Here is a 22,600-nt window from a genome sequence, read left to right as displayed (position 1 = left end):
GAGTTTGGTTGCGATTGGATGAATTTTCTAGAAAGAGTGTTTCAAATTCCAGGGGCATGCGTTTTCATACCACCCACAATAGCCGACTTCCTGTTGGGCTGGCGTAAAACTTAGAGCACGAAAGTTGTTCGGCCCGATGAGATCTAAATGTGTACCGAGTTTCATATTATTACATGCAAGCGTGTTTGATATATACGGACAAGTGTTTGAATCCCATTCCAGGGGGCGCTGTCGAGCCCCCCTGCCACGCCCGGGTACCAGCTTCAGCCGCGGGTTCTGACCTGTGTGCAAAATTTCAAGAGTTTTCGAGCACGTTAAGGGCCCCAAAAGTTAGGGATGCATCGATCCGATATTCAGTATCGGTATCGGCTCCGATATTGCCATTTTTGCCAGATCGGGTATCGGTCAGACGAGGCCGATCCAAATCCGATATTGTGCGTATACTATTCTGTGCTATTGTTAAGCCCCACAAAAGGCACAAAAACATTATAAAGCACCATAAAGTTGTCGTGCACTATATTATAAGTGTTCGGAAGCCATTATATAGTATAATGTGAGATAGAAATTAATATTTAAGTCATTAAATTCAAGATCACGTTCACTTTTCCCTCCGCTGCGGCTGTCAGTCATTCTCCATTCAGCATCAAGCAGTGCGTCACGTTCGGTTACGAGTCAACACGATGAAAAACTCTCTCCAAGATGATTCAAAGTTACTATAATTATACTTGATCTGTAGATAAAGGGCTATGGTTTTGCATTAAACAACTTTATCTTGCTGGACTTTATTGCTGTACCTTAATCATGTTAACGTTACTTTCTACCGGGTGTCTCTCACAACACTGGAGTAGAGTCAGAGCATTATAATTGTTCTTCACGCGCAGAGTAACTGACATTTAAAACTGTTTAAAGAAAATGCTCTGTTTAAAGAAACTATTGCATAGATGGATAGATACTGTATAATACACTACGCATCAATATGCCTTTCCTTTGTGATTTGAACTTTTCAATGCGGAATCGACGCGCTGTGCGCTGTGACTCGTGTTGCTTCATGCGCATCATTCTGCGCTCGCGATGCGCATAAGCGCTGTGTGCCGCACTGTACTGGAGCCTTTCATATCATAATACAGCGACGCAATGAACGATTATTTCTAGTTCTGTCCTATCTATCATATGTTGCTGCCTCATTAAACCGCTGTGCTATAAATTTAAAACATGTCTCAATTTTATAGTAGGCCTAGGCTATATATAAAATAATTAATCTTTTTGATTTTTGTTATCTTGTTTTTCATGAATGTATTTTACAACAATACAAAGAGCAATGTGTAACGTTTTACCAAATTTAGTGTTACACTTATTGTCTCATATTTGTTCCCCACTAAATGTTTTTTTCATGTTCAGATTTAATACAATTATTGTGCACTTGTGATTTTTTTTTGGCTAAATTTTACTGCTGAATTATCCACTAATCTAGTTTATAATAGCATTTTTGTCACAGATTATGATCATATTTTTTTTTATTTGTTGTTTTTCTTTATAATGAAGTTGTCTGTATTAAGTAGATTGTGTTTAACACAAAATAGTGACTATCAGTTCAACACACAGAGTTATAGAAATTCTACTTGATTAAAAATAAAAAACTGTGCTGGTATCGGATTGGTATCGGTATCGGTCGATACTCAGAATGTTTGGTATCGGATCGGATCGATTCTGAAAAAATGGTATCGTTGCATCCCTAAAGTGCCCGAGATTTTGCACACAGCAGAGACAGGGTTAAACTAAACTAGCCCCCCTCCTCACACACACACACATACACAGATCCCCCCCTCCCCTCCCCACCCCACACAGACAGACACACACACACAGAATGCCAGAGAGACAGAGAGAGACACAATTCACATTGAAACCACAATATCTGACTTTCTGTTGGTCGGAGCTAATGACTGTAAATTAGAAAGTTGTTTGGCTTGATAAGATCAATACACACGCTGAGTTTTGTAACTGTAGGTAAAACTATAACTAAGTTATAACACACTTTATGCATCCTTTTTTAATCATAAATTCGTTTCCTCGCCACGGACAAACCGTTCGAGATATCAAAAATCCGTCCGCAATTTAGCATCCTCCATGTCTTGACTTCATGCACACAGAGTTTCGTGGTCATCGGATGAATTCTCTGGGAGAAGTGTTTCAAATGCCAGAACATGCGTTTCCATACAGCCCATAATAGCCGACTTCCTGTTGGACTGGCGTAAAACTTAGAGCACGAAAGTTGTTCGGCCCGATGAGATCTATATGTGTACCGAGTTTCATATTATTACATGCAAGCGTGTTTGAGATATGGACATGTTTTTGAATCCCATTCCAGGGGGCGCTGCCGAGCCCCCCTGCCACGCCCGGGTCCCAGCTTCAGCGCGGCTCTAATGGCCGCGGGTTCTGACATTTGTGCAAAGTTTCAAGAGTTTTTGAGCACGATAAGGCCCCCAAAAGTGCCCAAAAGGTAGTAAAATAATAATAATAATAAAGAAGAAGAAGAAGAAGAAGAAGAATAAATAATAATCCTAAGAAAAACAATAGGGCCTTCGCCTTTTCAAGGCTTGGGCCCTAATAAATAATAGAGAAGAATAATCCGGAGGAAAACAATAGGGCCTTCGCCTTTTCAAGGCTTGGGCCCTAATAATGAAGAATAATCCGAAGGAAAACAATAGGGCCTTCGCCTTTTCAAGGCTTGGGCCCTAATAATAATAATAGTTAAGAAGAATAATCCTTTGGAAAACAATAGGGCCTTCGCCTTTTCAAGGCTTGGGCCCTAATAATAATAATAATAATAATAATCCGAAGGAAAACAATAGGGCCTTCGCCTTTTCAAGGCTTGGGCCCTAATAAAAAAAATAAATAAAAAAGTAGTAAAGGTAGTAGATTCTGGTCAACTGGTAAAAAATATACAAAAAACAAAATCAACACTCCTTACAAGGCTCACACAAAAAACTGTAATATACAGTGTGTTATTTATGTTATATTAATTGTTTTTGAAATGCCAGACCTGTTATGTGGGATGAATATTGAACAGTTTATTTCTTTTCTGCCCTCTTCCTCCGCCTCACCTCCATCCACTGGTCAAGTGGAATACCAGCATTTTGGGGACAGTATATGTGCCCATAATATTGGCTGTGGCCACTTTCTTTGTTGTGGGGCTGTTGGCACTGACTGCATTTATTTTTGTCAACTTTCCGATTGTAAGTCCTCCGGGCAGGTGTTGGGGAGGAAAGGGGGCCAGCAGGAGTAATCCGTTTGGATGCATAGGCTTGTGGGGTCGAAAACACATACACAAGAGGGTTACTGGCAGGGCTGGGGCTGAAGACAGTAGGCAAAGGGGCAGAGGTAGGTGGAGCTGGCAACCTTGGGCAGACAGACTGCAGAGAATCTGTGCGTTGGGCCGGAGCTGCAGACTTCCTCTTGACCACTGCTTGTCCTGCTGTACTTTGAGGCAAGTGGTACTGATGTTGAGGGCCAGGCTGTGGTGGTGCAGTAGTGGGGCGTACCTGTACTGGTGGGAGAGGTACGGGAGCAACAGGAATGGAGGCAGGCAAGTTGACCCCTTGCAGCAGAATATTACATTCCTGCCTCTTCAGTCGCTTGTTGTGCCACTGAATAAGAGTTGTTTTATTAACATCAAACAACTGCAGAGTAGAGGTCTGCATGACTGCACCATTACCCAGGACTTGCTTTCTGATCTTGCTGTAGTCTCTGAGAATTAGAGTCCATCTAGTCAGTGCATATGTACCCTGTTTTTTTGGATGTCACAGAGTTTTACAAAAATGCACTCTACCAGACGACAACAGTCTGGCCACTGGGCAGGGGATCCTGTCGATCCTAGGACGCAATGTGTCATGCTCTCCACACCTGGCGTAAATTCAGGTTTCTTTTTAGAGCACCTGAAGCGTCCTGTTTTCAGGCGCGACTGGTACCATGGAGAGTACGTCACACGCTGCTGGTCATAAGGTAGAAGGTTCTGCCACAGAGCTATGATGGTACTGGCCTGCTGGGAGTTAAGTGTTTTTCCAGTTTCATTCCTCAGTCCCACCAAGTACTCTGCCAGGCTGTCCACTCTGTCCATCCCTGGGATACTGCGCTCATCCACAGCCTGGTAAATATATTAAAGGGCACTTATTATGGAATTTTGAAATGTACCTTTCATGTAGTGTGTAACATAGATCTAAGTGAACAAAAACATCCTGCTAAGTTTGAAATATGAAAGTGCACCGTATATAAAGTTATTGTCTTTCAAAAGTAAGAGTCGACTCTGAGTCATTTTTATGAATCGTTAGAAGACCGAAGCTTTTTCTCTGACTAGATGACGTCAACTTGTCAAGTTATTTGAATACGATACGCCCACTTATTGCGCTCCAAGCCCAGGGAAAATATCATGGCGACGAGACGCTGTGTTCTGAAGCGGCTCATCTGCCCAAGGAGGAGCATTTGAAGACTAAGTGGCTACAATTCACTATACCACAGAAGTATAGTCCGAGCCTTGTGCTTTGTTCGCGCCATTTTGAAGACGATTGCTTTACCAACTTAAATGCAATCAAACTTGGATTCGCGAGCCGGCTGATATTGAAGGAAGGTTCAGTTCCAGGTGTATTTGCATCAGCTTCCTCCTCCGTATCACAACCTGTAAGTGTTATTAATAATTTTTGCTTTTATGTTTTATGTAGCATGCTTAATAATTATTTTGTTTGTTGTGTAAGCACCGTTTAGCTTCTAGGTCTTCAATGGCAATTGTATTGAGATATGTGAAGTGTTTGTCGTTGTTTTCGGAGTTGTCTAAAGAATAGAGTAATACCTCGTAGTAACGTAACTGCATTTTTTTTTTGTGTAAAAACGTTATGTTTATGCATCAGGCTAATGCAAACAAAGACTGATTGTGCTTTTACAATATGAACTCTTGTCTATGCTCGCTAACATAACATTAAATTATTTATCTTATTTTTCGTTTTTTACTACAAACTATAAAGCAGTGGACTATAATCATTATTATAACACGAATTTAATTGATAAAAGCATCATTGTACTCCGTGTTAAAAATAAGTATTATCTCTGTCTGTAAACACTGCTGGGTCATCTGACCAATCGCAGAATAGCGTCGCGCAAAGGAGGGGTTTGGAAAAACGAGTCATTGAACGAATCATTTGGGAGTCGGTGAGCAAATCAGGTAAAAATAAATGCATATTATACGAAAACAAAAGTGTTTTTTGTCATTGCATGCATGTAAAACTGTTGTTGGGGACTCCCACAACAACATTAGGAACATTTTAAATGTCATAATAGGTGCCCTTTAATATATAAAAATAAAATAACAATATCACAGGCAGAAAAATAGCACATCTTTCACACTGTTTACATGTCACAAAAGACCTACCAGCTCTTGCTGTTGTGCTGCTGGAGTCATGGCAGGTGTCCCAGAGGGACTTGTAGTTGTAGCAGTGGGAAGAGAGGCTGGGATGATAGGAAAGTACAGAGGAGCAGAGGCTAGGCTGGTGGGGACAGCTGTTGGGCCAGAGGGTGCAGTGGTGTCCTCATTTGAAACCTGTTAAATGTAATAATAATAAATAATAATAATAATAATGAAATAAATATCAAATACAATTACAAGCAAGACAATAACACCACTGATACAACATGTCACAAAAGACTTGCCAGTTGTTGTGAGGCTGCAGGGGTGACGGGTGATGGCAGTGAAGAGGAGGGACTAGCAACAGCAGAGCCAGTACAAGCATGCACAATCTGGAAAATGTAATACTCTTTTAAAAACACATTATTATAAAATGGATTTTAATTAGAGCATTATGCTTTTATTCATTTATGTATTCTTCAGATTTCTATTAATTGTCTTACATCTCTGTCTATTTCATGATTGCATTGTGTATTTTTTTGTGATTTGAAAATGTTTTTTAAAAGTGATATACAAATATATTTTCTAATTATTATTATACAATAATGATTATTATTATTATTACTACACAACAATAATAATAAATATTGCAATACAATAAAAGTCTAAATTATCAGTACACGTTATGATAAAAATTAAATGTGACAGGCATAATTACCAGTCGTTGCTCAAGTGCAACCGATGCAGGCCCTGAAGGCCTGGGGAGAGGTGGGAGCTGGAATGACGGCTGAGCTGGTGGTGGCAGGTGATGGACCAGAGGATGGGTCCAGTAGCTCAACGGTTGGGTCCAAACCAGCATCTTCAAAGCCCTTATCTTCCAACTCCTCCTCTGTGCCTACATCTTCCAGCATCTGCTCAGTCTCCTCTGAGTCAGGTTGGACATCCTGCAAGGCCCTACCTGTCTGGCGGTATAGGTAATCTATACCTATTAGCTCCCCTGGGACAGATAAGTAAAAAGAATAGAGGAAAATTTACTTTTCATAAAATTCATAAAAAGGTCATTCTATTTTATGGATATAGAAAATAGCCTCATGATGGAAAGCTTAAACTAACCAGTGTAAACAGCGGGTGGCTGAAAATAGGGGACAAGTTTCCTTCCAAGCACCTTGACACTGTAGTTGTTGACACAGTGAACAAGGTCGCCTGAGTAGCTGAGCAGTGATGGAGGCCTGACTGCCAGGGATGCAGCTTCACGGTCCTGATTCCATCTGTTAAGGCCTTCCAGGAGGTACAGCTGGAAATTCAGGCTGTTGGCACTGGTTCCTTATGACAGTACAAATATAAACAATATTGTTAGGTTAACTTGTTGTGTTTGGTTCATTGACAGACAATGATAACATTGATATAATGATAACAATAACAATACTACTACTACTACTACTACTACTACTAATAATAATAATAGAATGTTTAACTCCAAATATGTAATCTTGCTGATGAATAAAAAGTGATTCCTACTCACCTGGAATGAACCTGTTCAGATGCAAGTGGAAGGATTCAAGTGACGTGGACCCTCTCGCACATCTGTAGTTTTGCAAGACAATGCCCCCCTTTGTAGTGGTGCCAGTTACTGTGTACAGAAGGACACCTGGTTCATCCTGAATGCACTTCACGTGCTTCTTCTGGACTTGCCAGATGTGCTGCATCCTCTCGTGGTCCAAGAGAGGGACACCAAGAAGGTCTCTGCCCTTTACCCCCATGAGCTCATTAAGAAGTTGTTCAATCATTGTGATAGTCTGCAGCTCCCCTCTTGTCCGCCTCCTGCAGTGCAACCCCAGTTCCTGCTTGGTTATCTGCTGGTCCACTATTTTTTCAGTGATCCCAGGAACACCTTCTCGTTTCAGCTGTTCCCTCTTCGCTTGACACAGCAAGGCAACATCTCCACTGTCCCACTCAAAAATGCAGCTTGACAGTCTGGACATGAAGATGGGGTACAGAGGATGTGCATCCTTTGAACACCCAGATGCTAGTCGCCGCATGTAGTGGTATATGTCAAGCTTTACAACCAGGTCTGGCCACCCACCAAATCTTTGTTTGAGTTTTGTCTGTCCAGTACCCTCCCGACAACATTCACAATCCACATAGAGAAGCCGAGGAGGAGCCACACCAGCATTGCTGTACCTGTGGATGAGATCAGCAGCCATGGTGTCAAGAGCAGGACCCTCCTGAGTAGTCAGGACACTGATGAGGATTTGGCCCACCTCATTGCTCACAGATGTAAGCCACAAGGCGGTCCCCTTGGCAAGGCCTTGATAGCTTCTTGGTGATCTGTGATCACACAAAAGACAGTGAGTGCCTAAGGTCCAAATAAACTGTTTATTTTATATGTAAAACACTGAAATAATACTGTTTTTTACACAAAGCAATAATTACATTTTTCACACGTCTTTAATGCTAATGTTGTATTTTAGACTTTTGTTTGTAAGGTGTGATTCTACAGTGGTAAGAGTAAAACATATTGACCTTTTTTGTGGAATCCATTTTTAATATATTGCCAAAGGTTAATGTTATGCTGGCTTTGATGTGATCCAGTCTGCTTAAGATGTCTCGGCCATAAACAGCCAGCATCCACCTGTGGGAAGGAATAGCCACTGGCTTCGGAGGGTGGTGGACAGGGAGCAGGCTTGGCTGGGCAACAAAGTCTGAGCATGCGCCAAGGTAGCGGCAAACACGCTTAAGCCACTCCTCGCTGTGATTTTCCCTCACCTGCCTGACCAAGCGGCTGGGGCTATTACCCAAGGTCCTCTCTCTCAGAAAACGGATCACCCGCAAGTCACAAGCGTATCTGTATTAATAAACAAAGTGAAAAAGTGGCAAACATTAAAACAAGCTAATTTCTAGTGTGTTTGAATGACAAACATTTGTGACACAGGCTAAATCATTTCAGTATACGGTGCTCACCTTCGTGTCAGGATCAGTCGGAACTCCATTCTGTGTGCCAAATCCAGCTGGTCCAAGATGGCCTTGCTACTGGAAATGTAACTTGTCTTACGGTCTCCATGATCATCAGGTAGTACCTATCGACATCCAAAACCTGGCGGGCTCGCTTGTGGGCTCCATAACCTGTGAGCTGTTTTCCACACACAGGACAGCACAGCCTGACCTTCCAAAGGTGGTATGGCATCCACAAGAGAAGCCGGTGTGTGAAAAAATGCTCTGGAGTGGGGGCCTGATGATAAATAAGCGCTGGCTCCGGCGGATCATACCACAGCTTCAGGTCAGTGCGCAGCCGGTGGTTCCTCCACAGAGCAGATGAAATCCACTTCTGATCCTGAGGTGGTATGGTCCCTATCAGCTTTGCAGGCAGCCAGCCAGGCTCTGAACCAGGAGCAGTCTCCATGTCAGCAGTGGGGTGAGCGGAGGGACCAACCACAGATGGAGCAGCAGAGCTGACAAAAAAAGGGGTGGCAGATCCAGAGGGTGCAGTGGCAAGTGGAGCAGAAGAGGTACCAGAGGAGGCGGCAGCTGACACTTCCTTTATAAATAAAAAAGGCAAACAATGAAGGATGATTATTTGAAGTTAAGTGTCACTGTGAAGAAAACCACTTAATTTAAGAGTTTCTCACAGCTCTATATGATGGTATCGAAGATGTGGTTGTGGACACAGGAGAGGGAGGAAGAGACAGAGGAGAGACAGTCAGAATGTACATCCTGGGACTGCAGGCAGGCGATGGTGTCCTCCTTGTCATGGCACTTGTGACAGTGCTGGACATGGCAGAAGAGTCGGAAGTGCAACTGATGGGCTGAGAGAATATAACCACAGTTTACAACATTATATATAATAATAATCTGCCCTTATTAGGAGCAATGACAACATAAATTTAACATATCTTTATGGATTGAAATTAACAGTAGCCTTACAAGAATACCCAGGCATAACTGCGTTATATGATTGTAAAATCAAATTCAAACTGTCATTCTCTTTACATTACCTTGGTTGCATGTTTCCTGCACAAATCTAAGTTTGGCTTTAAAGCGGCACCGTGGGACCCACCGAACCGTGGCTTTATAAATTGAAAAAAAGATTTTTAAATAGTAATCTTAAAGTGAGCCTTGTAAATTAAATTGCATATATTTGAATATGCAAAAAATTTAAATATCAGTATCAGTAAATACTCATTACTTACTGATGCCATAGTCAAAGTTGGCTTGCGGGGTGTGAGAGCAGGTGTTGCCATCTGCCCAGATGTTGCCGTGAGAGCAGGCATGAGAGCAGGTGTTGCCATCTGCCCAGATGTTGCCGTGAGAGCAGGCGTGAGAGCAGGTGTTGCCATCTGCCCAGATGTTGCCGTGAGAGCAGGCGTGAGAGCAGGTGTTGCCATCTGCCCAGATGTTGCCGTGAGAGCAGGTGTAGCGGCAGATGATGCAGATGATGGACCTGGTGTCATTGAAAAAGACACTGACCTGGAAGGCTACAGGTTAAAAGAAAAGAAAATTTAATTTAATAATAGAGACAACAACACCAACACTTCATCATTTTAGGAAAAGATTGTTTATACCTTTGCTATATGAAATCCACAACTACATGTCTGTGTCCCTCCAAACAAAGGCATTTGTCCCTGCACTGGACATTTTTCGATCTGTATTATTGTTTACAGTGAATGTGAAGAATGTGAATATGACATAGCTTTATGTTTTATGATTGTACACATACCACTTTATCTAAATTTACCTTCAGATACAGGTCATGCCACTTTCTCTGGCGCAGTGCCGGCCTGTTTCCTGCCTCAGAAGGCCAGACCCCTACAACAGCATACCTTCGCAGGCATGACATCCACTCCTCTTCGCTCATAGCCCTGTGCTTTTTGTGTTTGGATGCCATCTTCCATTACTAGAGTAAATAAAATTGTAACTATTCACTTTAAATTTTTAACTATTCAGTACATGGCATGGTATAACCATATCAACATGGGTAGTTTTAACTCACTACTATAAAACAACTCCTGTATGTAGATAGCATTAGATAGTACCTCAGTGTATTATATATTAATACAGAGTACCTCAGTTTATTTTATATTAATACATAGTACCTCAGTTTATTTTATATTAATACATAGTACCTCAGTGTATAATTTATTAATACATAGTACCTCACTGTATAATAATTGTAATACATAGTACCTCAGTGTATACTATATTAATACATAGTAGTAGCAGATATAGAAGTAATTTAGAACAATCATATTAAGATTATTATCAGTTGGTAAACACAAAGTCTTCTGTTATAAAAGGTGCAACACCTGAATACAACACACAACTCATTCATTCATTCATTCAAATTAAATCATTGTGGGTGTTAAAAGTGAACACAATAGCAGGTGTTGTACCAACGTTATACCAATGTTATACGAATTATAATGTAAACCATTCGTTTCTCTCTGTCGAAAATACGTTTCAGCTAAAGTTAACGTTACTCCATTCATTCATTCATTCTTAGCTATGTTAGTTAGCAAACTAAACAAAGCAACAACTTTGACGTCACCTAACACAATGTAAAAGTTTATTTAAGAAAAAAATATTAATTTCAGATACCTATGAAACCCCTTTAATTACAGATATGTAATTAAATTGAGAAACCTTACCTCGGTGTCACCGTCAAAGTCTTAAAACAATGTTACGTTAACGTTAAAAGTTTATTTAAAATAAATACTATGAATTAATGCTAGTTAATTAAATAGAGGAATCTTACCTCGGTGGATTAAATTCCTAAGTCGCTAAATTCAAATACGGACTTCACACGGCTTCTCCAAAAATAACTCTTAATAATAACTTTTATTGATAGGATGTAGACTTACTGCGCATGCTCCGAAAATGCTGGAAAGGGCCACGGTGATTGGCTGTCTAAAAATGGATAAAATGGAAATGCTGAGATCTGATGGGCTGTCATACAAAATGGAAAAGATGGACTTGCAGAGACGTGATTTGTCGAAATTAGACAGACGAACGGTCCCCAGGCACCGAGCTAGCCGGGCAGTCGCTGTCATCTGCTTCGATCCGTTTCCGTCTGTCGGGTGAGAGAGCGGTTACCGAAGGCAAACTTCTACAAATTTCCAAAGGCAAAAGTGAGAGAAAACAACAAGGAGTTGGAGGAACCAACCTCCAGACGGAACGTGACCTACAATGAAACGCTAGTACATATGGGCGCATTCGATTGACCTCATGCCCGATAGGTCTCAAGTTACCGGTGTCCTCGTAATAAGAACATAATCCACATTCGATCAAAGTCGGGAGTTATTGCAGATGCTCGATGGTGTTTTAAAAGGAGTTTTGAGCAGGACCTCTCTGGAACACAGGCCTCAAACCACCCGGAACAAAACATGAAGAATCCATCCACGCGCCACAGCAAACTTGAGCTGATGTAAACTTTCACATAACGCCCGCTGTCTTTTTTGAACACGAGGCAACTGACCAAGCTGTATACGCTAAAAGGGGCCAAGAAATGTCGTGTCACGCGTCCTAAATGAGACGGTGTGCTAAATTCTGCAGACGTGCTTGCGGTTACATTGCAGCACGACACCGAAAAACACCTTTCGTCCCTGGGTGGGCTTGAACCACCAACCTTTCGGTTAACAGCCGAACGCGCTAACCGATTGCGCCACAGAGACCCACGATGAGCCGGTCCCTGTGTTAGGTTATAAAAAAGCAGACTGGGACTTTTACGGCAAACACAGACTCGCCAGTTTGCACGCTGGAAACAGAGACCCGTTGGGAAGAGAGAGGGCTAATAGATACGCCCAACGTGGGGCTCGAACCCACGACCCTGAGATTAAGAGTCTCATGCTCTACCGACTGAGCTAAGGACGGCGCGCGTACGTCTATCTAAGCAATCGGAACTTGCGTGAAATAGACCCGGAGACCGGCGGATCGAATCCCGCTCGTCCACAACTTTTAATATGAGGATTAATGTTATTTATCTACACATTTAAGTCCAGATAATTCTGTCATAAGTAGAAATTAAAATATGTATATCATTTTAGTGTAGTTGTTGTAGTAATGTAGGTAAACAATAAACGTTCAAACCCCTATTATATATATTTTAATATAATCCAACTATTATTAATAATAATAATAATAATAGTAGTAGTAGTAGTAATAATAATAATCAGGTACATAAATAACTTGAGGCACAACTAAACATAAATAAAATAAAAGCTTCTCATCTATTATTATTATTTAAAATATATATTATTATTATTAATAATAATAATGATAGTAGCAATTTAGGTAAAAATAATAATGATAAGAGGAAGAAGAAAAAACACAGAAACGTCCAAACCCTATTATATATTTTTTAATATAATCAACAATTATTAATAGTGGTAGTACTAATAATAATAATCAGGTACATAAATAACTTGAGGCACAACTAAACATAAATAAAATAAAATAAATGCTTCTTATCTAAAATATATTATCATTAATAATAATAGTAATAGTAATGATAATCAGGTACATACATAACTTAAGGCATAAGTTAACGTAAATAACAAATAACTTGAGGCACAACTAAACATAAATAAAATAAAATAAATGCTTCTTATCTAAAATATATTATTATTAATAATAATAGTAATAGTAATGATAATCAGGTACATAAATAACTTAAGGCATAAGTTAACGTAACAAAATAAATAAAATAAACTCTTCTCATCTTACCTGTGACCGCTACTAACAGGACCATTAAAACAATGGACCACTAATCTTTGGATAGTTTATTTCCCTGGGCCAAGTACATTTCACTTAACTCCAATAGGAATTAAATTACCTGATACAATATACCTGTCTTTCTCTCATATTCTCAGAAAACTTGCACATAAATAACAAGGAAAACTTAAAAACCATGTTTAAAAAAGAACAACAAGGCATCACACACAGTTGTTATACATTTTAGAGACAGCTGTCATTGATTTACATCAAATAAATAAATAAAAATAACGCGCTGAAAGGCAAATTTAAGAAACTGGAGGGTTGTCATTTCCTGGCTTTTTTTTCCTATAACCTCGTTCCATCAGCACAGCCCTCCATTCACCATATGATTGAGTCTCAGACTCTTCGCAGTACCAGTTGCCAAAGTACTGAAGATGTGATGGTGGCTTTCTCTCTTTGTTGCACTTTTTGCAAAGAATGACGTCTGTCTTCCTCACATACTTTCTTGTGACAGTTCCAGTGTGCTCCTTCTCCTGTTTTCTCTTTCTGTATTGCTGAGTGGAGTAAGGAACCGCTTGACTGGATGTCTGTGTCTGAGCTGATGGTGGTATAGGTGAAGGTAATGGGAGGTTGAAGAACATCACCTGTGAGGTACCAGGCACTGTAGGAAGCTGCACAGGTGGTACAATGAAAGGGAGAGAGACAGGTGGTGCTGGTGCAATGACAGGAAGCCTGGAAGATGGTGGAGCCTGGAAGATGGCCTGAGGTTGCGACCTCCCCTTTAGTTTTGCCTCCCCAGCAGTGTTTGGTGGCAGGACAAAAAGGTGAGGCTCCGCCAAATTGGCGGAATAGAGAGTCTGCCCTTTCTGCATAGCCGCAGGAAGGTTCTCAGGTCCTGCCATGGGTGCTTCAGGGGCTTGGATACCCTGCTTCAAAATAACCTGTTCCTGTGACTTGCAACGCCTGCTGAACCTGGGAAAACATAAAGCAAACAATATTAATAAACATTTAACCAATAATACAAAAGATGGTGTCATCAACTACTATTTGATCACGACTATGATGCAACAGCATGACACAGCTGAGATCACAGAGCAATTGATCACACCCTTGTCTCGTGTATCATTGCTTTTGCAAAACGCCGCTGGCACTGTAGCTGTTCATTTTGTATGTGTGTTGGAAAGCTGTTTATGGAGATGGAACATTGTACTGATATTGAATTCTTGCAGTCTTTTGAAGACCATGTCGTGAGCAATAAATCTTATCTTTCATAATGCAGAAGAAAGCAGAAGTTACTTGAACCCTCTGTGTGGCCCTCAGGCTGCTTTAAATTTAGGCTTAGCTGTAACAATGCTAATTTACTCACCATTGTGTGACTGTCGCAGCATTAACTTCCGGGAGCTGGATGGTGGTCTCGCTCATCACCTTAGCATTGGTGAGGATGCACTCACGGATGTGCTTGTAAGCACGTATCACCATTGTGAAGCGGGACACCCTCACTCCATCACACCGCACCACGTTTGGGTAGAGGGCACAGAGCCTTGTGAAGATGGCCTCCACCACTCGGTTGCAGTCAGGCCACTGTGCAGCACTATTAGCCCCAACGAAACACCTGCAAATTACAGCAGAATACATGTTATTAATTTCAATGTGTGATCCTTACTCTGTTATTTGTATTGCTTTTTTCCCCTTTTCTATTCTGTCTGATTTGCTTTGTGTTGTCTAGATGTTAATGTTTAATATCTGTGCATAGTTATGTTGTCTTGTTTATTTTATACAAAACTTTTAAGATAATCAAGAACCTGTGTTTGCTAAATTTAACATACCTTTTGGTGCTCTCCACACCTGGTGCCACAATCTTTTTAGTGGCCCTGAATCGTCCCTGTTTTAGGGAGGTTCGGTGACGTGGTGAATAAATGGTCTTCCTCTTGTCATACTCCCCCAATGCCTGACATAGGGAGATGATCTTGACGCACTCTTCTCCAGTCAAGGCCAGGCGGTGGTCTCTGAGGGTAACCAAAAAGTCCTGCACAGCTCCATACCCCTCAATATTATCAGGTCCAACAGAATCCTAAAATGAAAGGTAATTTAGGAACTTTTGATGGCAGCAATGAATACATATATTCACATGAAAGCACAGCCAACATAAGCCATATTTTGTTTACACACGTTAATGTACATTAAAAAAGAAACTGGGCCCTTACATCATGTGAAGTGTTCTCTTCAGATGTCCGAAGACCAGTTTCTGCCGATAATTGGTCCACTGGCACTACATGAAAAAGGTAAACATTTAGTTTAAATTTGTATTTTTGCCTTTAAATATGACATATATACATATAGAGTTAGTGTGACAACAATTGCAGAAACCTCTATGAATATTTTGATAACTCACAGCTATGTGCTCCAGGAAAGAGTCCTGGCTTTGAGTGACTGTGCGGTGAGCTGGTGACAGGAGATGTCAATGGTGATGGAGGGACCACAGACACTGATGAAATGGAGCTGGTGACAGGAGATGTCACTGGTGATGGAGGGACCACAGACAGTGATGAAATGGAGCTGGTGACAGGAGATGTCACTGGTGATGGAGGGACCACAGACAGTGATGAAATGGAGCTGGTGACAGGAGATGTCACTGGTGATGGAGGGACCACAGACACTGATGACATTGAGCTAGTGACAGGAGATGTCACTGGTGATGGAGGGACCACAGACACTGATGACATGGAGCTGGTGACAGGAGGGGTTGGAGATTATGCTGCAGACACTGATGCTTGTGAAGAGGCAGCAGGTGTCCGTTCTGTGTCAAAGGTGGGGACAGTGATGTCCTGAAACTCCTCAAGTTTAGCATAACCTTCATCCACTTCTATACCAACCTCAGTTGTCTCTGACTCTTCAATGGCCAACTTGTAGTCCTGCAGAACTTTACCAGTTTGCTGGTAAAGGTATTCTACTCCAATAAGCTCACCTTTAAAATATTAAAACAATAACAATTAGATAATATGCCAGGATATTATATTACAACTCAGTTGTTAAATGGTATGTGTGCACTTGAATGAAATGGTCACCAAAAACTACAAATAGTTATCTACCAGTGTACTTTCTTGGCCCAACATAAGGGATGATTTTCTTGCCCATAACCTCCTCTGCAAGAGTATTGACAGCATGACGCAGAAGATGATTGTAGGAATGTGGCTGCTGCTCATCAGTTGTTGCTGCCACAGCCCGGTCCTCATTCCACCTTGAAAGTCCATCCAAAAGATATGCCTGGAAGAAGGTGTCACTTGCCAGCGTACCTGTAAATTCAAAAAAGAAAAATAAGACCACACAAAAATGTCATATGGATACACAAATATCTGTTCTTGCAATTCTCATACTTATTTTACTATATAATTAAATCAAATCTTATTTTGATAATTCAGTGAAGTCACTTATTTACCTGGTATGAATCTGTTAAGGTGCAGGTGAAATGACTCAAGCGAAGTGGAACCTCTGGCACAGCGGTAGGTTGGCAGACGGTGCCCTCCCTTAACTAAAGTGCCCGTCTGCATGTAGAGCTGCACACCTAGAGGATCCTGAACGCAGGCCACATGCTTCCGCTGGGACTTCAAGATCTCTCTCATCCGGGCTGAGTTTATAAGTGGGACTCCCATGGTGTCACGACCAGCATCTCCATCAAAGGCCTGAATATGGCTCTCAATCAGCGCCACGGTCTCCTTGGTCCCACGAGTGGTTCTCCTGCAATGGAGGGCTAGCTCGCTACGGCTGATACAGCGCAGCACATCAGCCTCGGATGAAGGTTTCCAGTCAGCTTCTAGCTCTGCACGTTTCGCCTTCTTCAGGGCCGTCAGGTCGACCTGGTCCCACATGAAAATACAGTGGCTGAGGCGACTCATAAATGTGGCATACAACTGGTGAAGAGTCGGTTGTGCAACCCACAGCAAACCTCCGCATGAAGTGCCATATATCTAACCGGATGTTCATTTGGTCCCACTCTTCAAACATCCTCCTCAGAAGAGTGTTACCACAGCAGTCTCGGTCGACATACAGTACCTCGGGAGGAGCCACCCCAGCCACCCTGTATCGCTTGATGAGGCCTTCAATCATTGGCCCGAGACCAAAACCTTCACTGGCTGTGAGCACGGACATGATCACCTGTCCATGCTCATTGCCAACATTGGTTGCCCAGGTAGCAGTACCATAGCTGCGTCCTGCTAGTTTTCTGGCCACTTTTTTGGTAGAATCCATTTTTAAGATCCGACCATATTGAGATGTGATTGTGGCCTTGATCTCATCCAGCCTTTGCAGGACATCCTGGGCATACACCTGCATCAGCCACCGGTGCTTAGGGACAGAAGGCATTGAAGGAGCAGGTTCAAATGTCACAGGAAGGATCAGGCTCGATGTGACAGCACTGGCAATCCCCTTGCAATCTGTCAGATACTGGACTGTCTTTTGCAACCACACCTCAGAATGACGCTCCTGCAGCTTGCGCTGGATCTGGCTGCTGCTGTTTCCCAGCCCTCGCTGACGCATCAAACTTACTACCTCGACGTCACATGCAAGTTTTGATGTAAGAATGCAAGGGAACTGCACCCTGTGGCCAATGTCGAGTTGGGAGACGATATCATGGCTCCAGCTAATGACCTTCCTCTTACATCTTCGGCAGGCCAGGTACTCGGATGCCACAAAGTATATCTTACCCAAGGCAAACACCTGCCTGATCTTTTGATGCAAGCCAGCTGAGGTCAGAAGGTCTTTCTGACAGTCTGGATGTGGACAGGTCATGTTCACTTGCCACAGTTTTCGTGGCATCCAGAGCAGTAGGGGATGGCCAAAGTAATTCTCCAAGGGAGGACAATTACTGCTCTTCAGTGGAACCTGTGGAGGATACCACCAAAGTTTGTCCACCCTGCTAAAGATTAGCTCAGGATGCCCCTGTGCTGTCCACCTGAACAGGGCCTTGGAAATCCACCTCTGATCCACTTCAGGCAGAGTGTGTATCCATCCAGCTGGAAGACAGACTCGTCGTGCTGAAAAAAAAGAAGAAAAAAAAGAAATAAATACATACATTTGGAATGGAAACTTGAATATTTTGTTGTATGTGTTAAATAAGTATAAACGTACATTGCAGATGTGCCTTCTCAAACTTAGTTGCCTCTGCCAGCAGTGTGCTGTCATCTATCTCAAGGGACACAGTCGGGCGGGTGAGGGTGGCTGAGGTCCCTGTGGCTGCCTCAAGGGACACAGTCGGGCGGGTGAGGGTGGCTGAGGTCCCTGTGGCTGCCTCAAGGGACACAGTCGGGCGGGTGAGGGTGGCTGAGGTCCCTGTGGCTGCCTCAAGGGACACAGTCGGGCGGGTGAGGGTGGCTGAGGTCCCTGTGGCTGCCTCAAGGGACACAGTCGGGCGGGTGAGGGTGGCTGAGGGCCGTGTACGAGCCTGGGTCAAAGCTACAAAACAAAACACAGGACAAACAGATAGACATGACTACAGAACAATAAATGATAAAATCTTACAAAGCGATAAATACTAAACAAACCAAAAAAGTGTTATACAAATAAATGTTTGCTTACAAGGTGTGGCTTTGACTGGGGAAACCAGCCTTTCTATGGTCTTGGTCAGGCTTTTCTGGTTAGGCAACTTCCCAAATAAGAGGGAGCGGAGAGAGGCGGTGGAAGTATGGGTGGTGGCAGCGTGCTGGGTGGAGGCAGCGTGTTGGGTGGAGGCAGCGTGCTGGGAGGAGCCAGCGTGTTGGGTGGAGGCAGCGTGCTGGGTGGTGGTAGCGTGCTGGGTGGTGGTAGCGTGCTGGGTGGTGGTAGCGTGCTGGGTGGTGGTAGCGTGCTGGGTGGTGGTAGCGTGCTGGGTGGTGGTAGCGTGCTGGGTGGTGGCAGCGTGCTGGGGAGCTTTCCCAGCATATTGCTCTTCCTTCATGGCAATGGCAATTCTGCCAGAAGGAAAGAGCTCAAAATACTCCCTGAAACTCGCTTTGTTGTGGGCATGTTCTTGGGAGTCTTTGCTGCCTCCTGTGGGGTCCCTCTTCATAGCTGCCACCAGGTAAGCAGCATACCCCAGGGCATTTTCAGCCACCCACCTGAATGTTTGCCCGCGAAATACACCAAACTGGATTTCAAAGAAACCCAGCAGGTGCTTTCTGTTTGCTAGATCTCCGTGGTGCTGACTTAAGCTTTTTTTGGCCTTGTCCAGCACTATCTCAGGGGACAGGGGTCTTGTGTATGGCTTTCCTTTGTTGGCCTCCTTCACTTTTGCCGCTTCCACTGTATCAGTCAGATTCAGGCTGCCATCAGCTCGTCTCCTGAAGCGAGGTTCCATCTAAATAAAAAAATGAAGATATAAAGACTATAGAGAAACAGACAAACAAATTTGGTAACACATTAGTTAATACAGCTGTGCATATTACACTACTATATTTACTCATGATCACCTTGTAATGTTGATTATATGTTATGCTTTGTGTGTGTATATTTTTCCAACAGTCTCAAAATGTTGGCTTACATATCAGAATCTCAGAATGATCCCAGAGTAAGAGGTCATTTTTTCAATAATTATTATACTATTATTATACCGTTATTATACCACCACTTTCCCCCTCTTTTGAACCCTCTGCTCTATTACAAGTAAATGTCATGCATTCAAAATGTTAGCCTACTTAGCTAAAACAAGTAAGTTTAGCATCAAAATATACTAAACGTACTAAAAGTAGAAGCATAATGTACACTATATTATTGGATTATAATTAGTGATGCCTTAATGTGAAACAATCATTTTAATGTTGCAGCTATAGTAAACTGTAACGTTATATACTTTATTCTGCTTGGTTGGCTAATCTAAGTTATAAAATCTATTTTTTATACTATTTTGTATTAATTACTTGAATTATTAGCTAGTCTGAGCCACAGGTTATTCATTTAAAACAACTAACAGTTATATGTATTTGGCACTTTATTTTTATTGGCAAAAGATTGACTTACTTTGCAAATGTTGGTCAGAAGTTAATCAATGAACGTTATCCTCTTCTCCAGCCGCAATCTGCAAGTGTCGGGGGAGGGAGGGGGGAGGGCATGGCTCTTGACGTTGATTGGTCAATTCTTGGTTAGTTACTAGGCTGAATCATGGTAGCGATACGAGCCGTGATTGGCCATAGCATACGAATCTTGGTTGCAGCCGAGAACGTGATTGGCTGTCATAACCAAGAATAATACGAATCTTGGTTGCAGCAGGGAACCTGATTGGCTGTTATAACCAAGAATAACCACGATTTACAGGTGGCATGAAGCGCCAGCCGGGCAGTCACTGTCATCTGCTTCGATCCGTTTCCGTCTGTCGAGTGAGAGAGCGGTTACCGAAAGGCAAACTTCTACAAATTTCCAAAGGCAAAAGTGAGAGAAAACAACAAGGAGTTGGAGGAACCAACCTCCAGACGGAACGTGACCTACAATGAAACGCTAGTACATATGGGCGCATTCGATTGACCTCATGCCCGATAGGTCTCAAGTTACCGGTGTCCTCGTAATAAGAACATAATCCACATTCGATCAAAGTCGGGAGTTATTGCAGATGCTCGATGGTGTTTTAAAAGGAGTTTTGAGCAGGACCTCTCTGGAACACAGGCCTCAAACCACCCGGAACAAAACATGAAGAATCCATCCACGTGCCACAGCAGACTTGAGCTGATGTAAACTTTCACATAACGCCCGCTGTCTTTTTTGAACACGAGGCAACTGACCAAGCTGTATACGCTAAAAGGGGCCAAGAAATGTCGTGTCACGCGTCCTAAATGAGACGGTGTGCTAAATTCTGCAGACGTGCTTACGGTTACATTGCAGCACGACACCGAAAAACACCTTTCGTCCCTGGGTGGGCTTGAACCACCAACCTTTCGGTTAACAGCCGAACGCGCTAACCGATTGCGCCACAGAGACCCACGATGAGCCGGTCCCTGTGTTAGGTTATAAAAAAGCAGACTGGGACTTTTACGGCAAACACAGACTCGCCAGTTTGCACGCTGGAAACAGAGACCCGTTGGGAAGAGAGAGGGCTAATAGATACGCCCAACGTGGGGCTCGAACCCACGACCCTGAGATTAAGAGTCTCATGCTCTACCGACTGAGCTAGCCGGGCAGTCGCTGTCATCTGCTTCGATCCGTTTCCGTCTGTCGAGTGAGAGAGCGGTTACCGAAAGGCAAACTTCTACAAATTTCCAAAGGCAAAAGTGAGAGAAAACAACAAGGAGTTGGAGGAACCAACCTCCAGACGGAACGTGACCTACAATGAAACGCTAGTACATATGGGCGCATTCGATTGACCTCATGCCCGATAGGTCTCGTGCAAACAGCGTGCAAACAGACTCGCCAGTTTGCACGCTGGAAACAGAGACCCGTTGGGAAGAGAGAGGGCTAATAGATACGCCCAACGTGGGGCTCGAACCCACGACCCTGAGATTAAGAGTCTCATGCTCTACCGACTGAGCTAGCCGGGCAGTCGCTGTCATCTGCTTCGATCCGTTTCCGTCTGTCGAGTGAGAGAGCGGTTACCGAAAGGCAAACTTCTACAAATTTCCAAAGGCAAAAGTGAGAGAAAACAACAAGGAGTTGGAGGAACCAACCTCCAGACGGAACGTGACCTACAATGAAATGCTAGTACATATGGGCGCATTCGATTGACCTCATGCCCGATAGGTCTCGTGCAAACAGCGTGCAAACAGACTCGCCAGTTTGCACGCTGGAAACAGAGACCCGTTGGGAAGAGAGAGGGCTAATAGATACGCCCAACGTGGGGCTCGAACCCACAACCCTGAGATTAAGAGTCTCATGCTCTACCGACTGAGCTAGCCGGGCAGTCGCTGTCATCTGCTTCGATCCGTTTCCGTCTGTCGAGTGAGAGAGCGGTTACCGAAAGGCAAACTTCTACAAATTTCCAAATGCAAAAGTGAGAGAAAACAACAAGGAGTTGGAGGAACCAACCTCCAGACGGAACGTGACCTACAATGAAACGCTAGTACATATGGGCGCATTCGATTGACCTCATGCCCGATAGGTCTCAAGTTACCGGTGTCCTCGTAATAAGAACATAATCCACATTCGATCAAAGTCGGGAGTTATTGCAGATGCTCGATGGTGTTTTAAAAGGAGTTTTGAGCAGGACCTCTCTGGAACACAGGCCTCAAACCACCCGGAACAAAACATGAAGAATCCATCCACGCGCCACAGCAGACTTGAGCTGATGTAAACTTTCACATAACGCCCGCTGTCTTTTTTGAACACGAGGCAACTGACCAAGCTGTATACGCTAAAAGGGGCCAAGAAATGTCGTGTCACGCGTCCTAAATGAGACGGTGTGCTAAATTCTGCAGACGTGCTTGCGGTTACATTGCAGCACGACACCCGAAAAACACCTTTCGTCCTTGGGTGGGCTTGAACCACCAACCTTTCGGTTAACAGCCGAACGCGCTAACCGATTGCGCCACAGAGACCCACGATGAGCCGGTC

The 22,600-nt window shown here is 43.1% G+C and overlaps 3 protein-coding genes across 3 annotated transcripts; all 3 read right to left on the bottom strand.

The window, feature by feature from the left end:
• Positions 1-12,954: 12,954 nt before the first annotated feature.
• On the bottom strand, positions 12,955-15,819 carry LOC307004085 (uncharacterized protein; the record flags this gene model as incomplete). Its single annotated transcript, XM_079623034.1, has 5 exons — positions 12,955-14,068; positions 14,463-14,708; positions 14,923-15,167; positions 15,301-15,365; positions 15,489-15,819. The coding sequence occupies 5 exons, from the start codon at positions 15,817-15,819 to the stop codon at positions 13,402-13,404; spliced, it is 1,554 nt and encodes a 517-aa protein (XP_079479160.1). The 3' UTR covers positions 12,955-13,401.
• A 27-nt stretch (positions 15,820-15,846) lies between these two features.
• Positions 15,847-16,923, bottom strand: LOC307004086 (uncharacterized protein; the record flags this gene model as incomplete). The annotated part of the gene is made up of 3 exons (XM_079623035.1): positions 16,533-16,923; positions 16,186-16,389; positions 15,847-16,061 (listed from the first exon to the last, which is right to left on the bottom strand). The coding sequence occupies exons 1-3, from the start codon at positions 16,744-16,746 to the stop codon at positions 15,847-15,849; spliced, it is 633 nt and encodes a 210-aa protein (XP_079479161.1). The 5' UTR covers positions 16,747-16,923.
• Positions 16,901-20,361, bottom strand: LOC307004084 (uncharacterized protein; the record flags this gene model as incomplete). Its single annotated transcript, XM_079623033.1, has 4 exons — positions 20,084-20,361; positions 18,668-19,424; positions 18,221-18,544; positions 16,901-18,126 (listed from the first exon to the last, which is right to left on the bottom strand). Exons 2-4 carry the CDS (start codon positions 19,422-19,424, stop codon positions 16,901-16,903), a joined length of 2,307 nt encoding a protein of 768 aa, XP_079479159.1. The 5' UTR covers positions 20,084-20,361.
• Positions 20,362-22,600: the final 2,239 nt, after the last annotated feature.

This window comes from Phoxinus phoxinus (assembly GCF_949152265.1).
Source record: "Phoxinus phoxinus genome assembly, chromosome: 9".
In the NCBI taxonomy this organism is placed as follows: Eukaryota; Metazoa; Chordata; class Actinopteri; order Cypriniformes; family Leuciscidae; genus Phoxinus; species Phoxinus phoxinus.
This window is presented reverse-complemented; position numbering and strand designations above follow the sequence as displayed.